A 4,804-nucleotide genomic window follows, 5' to 3' on the forward strand; every position below is an offset into this window, starting at 1 on the left:
CTGATGTGCTGATTAATGAACAGTATGGAGAAGATAAACCAGCCCTCCTATTTATTGATATATGTATCTGTGCACGTTGATTCCCCCCCTCATTTCTCATCTCAGTGGAGCCCAGATCTTTCCCCCCTTCGCTTAAATGCTTCAGCATCTTTCTCTCGCCAGGATGCAGCCTCTGCATTAACTCTGTGCAACTCCCGGACTCTGCGCCCAGTTCTGCGCTGTGCTGTGTGTGTGCACGGAGCTGCGCGCCGCGCAGAGACAGTGGGAACCGGATCCTCGGGCGGGGTAGATGTTCGTGGCGCTGCTGAAGCCAGGGGCGCGATGTCCATCTGGCCCTGTCCCCTGGGGGCGCGGGTGGCAGCGCCTCGCCTGACACCAGGCGCCGCGGGCGGTGCGCAGAGGCTGTGGCGCTGACAGCTGGGAAGGGGGAGGAAGGCTCGCGGGAGCACGTGGGGGCTGCCTACTCCACCCCAACGGCCGGCTCCGCCCCTCTCCTCCTCGCGCCACGGTCCCACCACCTGCACCTGAAGCCCTGCCCAGTGCCCCCATCACCGGACTCACGACGCATGCGCGGAGGTTGGCCCCACCCTAGCTGTGGAAGCCCGCGGCCCAGCTCCGAGTTGCTCACCGGAAGGAGTTGTGCGTTGGACCGCTGCGCGGCCGGAAGGGGGACGCTGGTTTGGCGGGACACATCCGCTTTCTTTTGATCGCCGAGGTCTCAGCCTCCCAGAGTGCTGCTCCCGCCTTGTCCTCTGCGACGGGTCCGGGCCGGGGCTTCCCTTTCGCTGCCTGTATGGCCGCCGCCGTGGTGAGTCCGCGGGCGTCCTGGAGCGCGAGGCCTGAGCCACGGGGGAGGGGGGCAGAGGCAGCTCGCCCTCCATGAGGGAGCCAGGGCCCGGGGACTGCGTGTGGGGTGGGGGAGGGGTGCCCCCCTCGGGCCAGTCGCCGCGCGGCCCTGCCCGCCTCGGGCTCCCGGAACTCGGGCCATGGCCACGAAATGTGCCGTGCCCCTGAGCGAGACTAGCCGAGCACTGGCAGAGGGCAGCACGGGCCCTGCCCCGAGCAGCCGGAATCGGCACTGAGAGGTGGGGGCGGGAGGGGGGTGAGATTTATCTGCAGGGTATAAATGCGCGTGGGAGAAAAATGACAAGATTGTTGGGGGGGGGGAGCAGCGTAGGGGTAACTGGGAGTCATTGAGTGAAATGTCCATGGGAACTTAATTGGAATGTTAAAACTAACAGGCCATTTCTCGTTCGAGATCAGTTTGACTGTGGAGTCCCTGGAATTCACAGGGCTTGAAAGCCCTGTCGTGTATGCTATAGGAAACAGTTCAGTGTTAGCTCTTTGGGGGAGAGCGGTGGTAGGGTAACAGGATGTTTCCATTTTGGAATCTCATTTTGTTACTGTACATATTAATTTACTTGCTGGAGAAACTGCTCATAGAATTTTATCAAACCAACTGTTTTACATTGCTTTATGTAACTGTGAGGGTTTTGCTGCTGTTGTTTCCAGAACTTTAAAACTCATGTGGATCAGACTTGTAGAGCTGCTGAAGAGTTTGTCAACATTTACTATGAAACGATGGATAAAAGAAGAAGGGTAGGTAGATCCCTAACAAGACTCAGTTGTTATCCCCTTGTCACTCTTGTGTGTTCTTCCATTGTCAGACTGATCCTCCTATATACTTCGAGACTTCTGGGAGTTAGCTACCTTCAAGACTTCTGGGAGTTAGCTACCACCCATCTTATCATTACTGGCAGAGTCCAGATCTCAGTGTGTCTTCTGATCTGCTCTATGAAGTATCCTTCAAGGTACTATCTAAATTAGGGATTCTTAAATTTTTTTCATTGTGTGAGGTGCTTCTAAAGCATGTCTCAGATCCCTTCGCAACCATGATCCTATTTGTCTCTTTATCTCTTCCTTCGGCAGCTACAGTGCAGAGTACATTTGAATATATACAGTTAAAATCAGTTGTATTAGTTTCCTTTTTCAGAACATCTCATCTCTGATCTCATGAATTAGTAAGTTTCCTTTCTCCTAACCTCCTAAGCTAGCAGTGTCCCTTCATTATAATTGAGTTTGGGTATCTCTAGAAATGACTGAGGAAGAGAAAGCGGTACCAGCATCTTATGATCAGGAAATGCTCCATGGACTGCAGTTGAAGAATTGCTGATCTGAATGCTTTTTCACGCACTTGTTTAATATGGTGGTATTTATGGATCTCTAGATGAGTATGCGTGATAGAGATAGCAAGAGGTCAACATAGACCCTTCTTTAAGGTTTGTATTATAGAGCTCAAGCACCGGCCTGCTTCCTCAGACATGCTATGCTGTGTTCTTTTGTAACTTTCCAGTGGCCCTTGTTTATATGCATGTTAATTTTATTCAGATTACACTTCCCTATGTTCTTTTTCTTAATGGGGAATACTTTGAAGATGAAAACTTACAGTAGAGAGGTCACAATGTACTTTGCTTTGGCTATGCTGGGAAGTGCTTCAGTTCCAACCCTTCCTCCTACAGGAAACAGCTGAAGAACCTGATCAGTGTCTATCTTGAGTACTAAGGCACATTGTTACTTAACAAAATAAGTTACGAAGAAACATACATTCATTTTGTGTAGTAGCTTCAATTCTTGATCAAGGACGGTAGTTACTAATGGAAGCCAATGTTTGAGTAGGACACTTCAGTCAGTTCTGTATGAAGGAGGATCTAATATGTGCAATACTGTTTTAATTCTTCTGATCATATGAATGTGTTTCCCATATTGGCAACAAGTAGCTTGATTTTTAATAATGGATTTTTTTCCAAACGTGTTCTCATAATCCCTTTAGGTGTTGGCTAGACTCTATTTGGACAAAGCAACATTAATTTGGAATGGTAATGCAGTGTCTGGACAAGAAGCACTGAAAGAATTTTTTGAAATGTTGCCATCTAGTGAATTCCAAGTTAATATGTTAGACTGCCAACCTGTTCATGGTAAGGTTATTTTATAATTCAGGGTGGTTTTTTTTTTTTTTTTATAATTGTAGAAAGTGAACAACAAATGTGAACAACAAATGTAATAAATATTGATTGATGTGGCTCTTAGAACAAGGTAAAGAAAAGACCTGATGGCTGAAATGTAGGGCTATTTTTAAATAAAGGGGAGTAATGGGAGGGTGACTACTTAAAACTGTACAGTAGAATTTATTAAACTTCCTCTTTAAGAATGCTTACTCAGATATAACCTTGATATCTTCATGCACTAAAGCAGTTACTCTTAATGTATTAAACTAACTTCAAGGGAATTTTAACCTCTACCTGGCACTGTAACACAAACAGTGCAAGTTAAAAATATCATTAAAAAGCAACATTTGCTAATGAACAAGTTACCATAGGTGTTTCTGTTAGTAACAATACAACATAAAAATCAGTTTAACACACATACTCTTCCAACTATTTGCTAAAAAATCCGCAGCTGTGACTTGTATGGAAATGATTAGTAGTTAAGTAGACATTCTGGCATTTCACATAAGCAATTGAGGTGATGGGAAATTGTGCATAACTGTTTTATTCTTTTACATCTTTCATTCTCTTTGTGAAGAGCAAGCTACTCAAAGCCAGACAACAGTCCTTGTAGTGACATGTGGGAGAGTAAAATTCGAAGGCAACAAGCAACGTTACTTCACCCAGAATTTCTTACTGACAGCACAAGCTACACCTACTAGCACAGTGTGGAAGATTGCAAGTGACTGCTTCCGCTTCCAGGATTGGGCCAGTTAATGGGGACTGAGAGGTGATTGCTTTCCCTCTTCGTTGCGTGACTTTAGCTCTCTGGACAGTCATTCTCTAAACGTGGAAGACCTTTATCCCTTCACTTAGTGTGCCGTTCGTTCTGGAAGTACTGCAGATCTGTGTTGTGCTAGTCCTAGTGGCCCTGGACTTAATGGCAAATGTATTTTTGAAATGGAAGAAGTTTGCTCAAGTTACTTGGGCCCCTATGAAATATTTAAGGCAGTGAGCCAGAGGGCTTAACCGTTCCTGAAGTTTGTGTTAGTGATTCTCTCATGTAATGTTGAAATCATTCCTGTAAATGCCTTACATACAACTATCCTGCTGCTCCAGGAACTTTTTCAATAATATTGAATGCTAAAATCTCCGCTACTTGGACACTGAATCCCTTCATACAGATGTGCAATCATTTCAGCTTAGAAACACCATCTTTGAAGCAGACACCCACGACAGTGAGAAATGGAGTTAGTTGCTCATATGTGACATGTATATGAAAGTTAGAACTGCTTATTTTGAGCCTTGAGCTTGATCTGGCAACCATTAGAGTTCTTTTTTCCAATAAGAGTGGCAACATCAAAGTAACTTCTCATATAATAGATGGGAGAGATCCCACTTGGAGTTGTAGTGTCACCAATGAATTACATGGTTTGGGGGATGGGGGAATAAAGGGATTGGCAAATACAGTCGTACTTTCTGCTTCCTCTCTGAAAATTGAAAATATAACTTTTGAACATGTGTAAACTCTCAAAAAATCATCTGTTGTAAAGCCAATGTTTAGTGTCCTTGATGTACAAGGAATACAACACTTATCAGGTTTCCCCTTTGGCTTAACCCTGTTAATATTTGGTTATGATCACTTATGTAGATCTAGGTCCACACTAACAGCTCTGTTGAATGCAAAGGGAAAGGATAACCATGTTAAGCTGATTTGAGAAGCTGCTTCCCTTTCTTTAGAAGTCTTGGAGTATAAGCTACGTATCAATCAGCTGTGTCATCCTCTGTTTTCTGTAGCTAGTAATTTCATTATTACTATG

General features: G+C 45.1%; 1 protein-coding gene across 1 annotated transcript; it reads left to right on the forward strand.

Moving 5' to 3' along the window:
• The first annotated feature begins 697 nt into the window (after positions 1 to 697).
• Positions 698 to 4,450, forward strand: NXT2 (nuclear transport factor 2 like export factor 2). The gene is made up of 4 exons (XM_065410335.1): positions 698 to 808; positions 1,513 to 1,599; positions 2,831 to 2,975; positions 3,583 to 4,450. The coding sequence occupies exons 1-4, from the start codon at positions 794 to 796 to the stop codon at positions 3,759 to 3,761; spliced, it is 426 nt and encodes a 141-aa protein (XP_065266407.1). The 5' UTR covers positions 698 to 793; the 3' UTR covers positions 3,762 to 4,450.
• Positions 4,451 to 4,804: the final 354 nt, after the last annotated feature.

Source organism: Emys orbicularis, chromosome 9 (assembly GCF_028017835.1).
Source record: "Emys orbicularis isolate rEmyOrb1 chromosome 9, rEmyOrb1.hap1, whole genome shotgun sequence".
Classification (NCBI taxonomy): domain Eukaryota; kingdom Metazoa; phylum Chordata; order Testudines; family Emydidae; genus Emys; species Emys orbicularis.

Bases quoted from the DNA above. Each gene is read 5' to 3' on its own strand.
- NXT2 (XM_065410335.1), top strand. The intron at 1,600-2,830 runs GTAGGTAGATCC...TAATCCCTTTAG, and splicing joins CGATGGATAAAAGAAGAAGG to GTGTTGGCTAGACTCTATTT. The intron at 2,976-3,582 runs GTAAGGTTATTT...CTCTTTGTGAAG, and splicing joins AGACTGCCAACCTGTTCATG to AGCAAGCTACTCAAAGCCAG.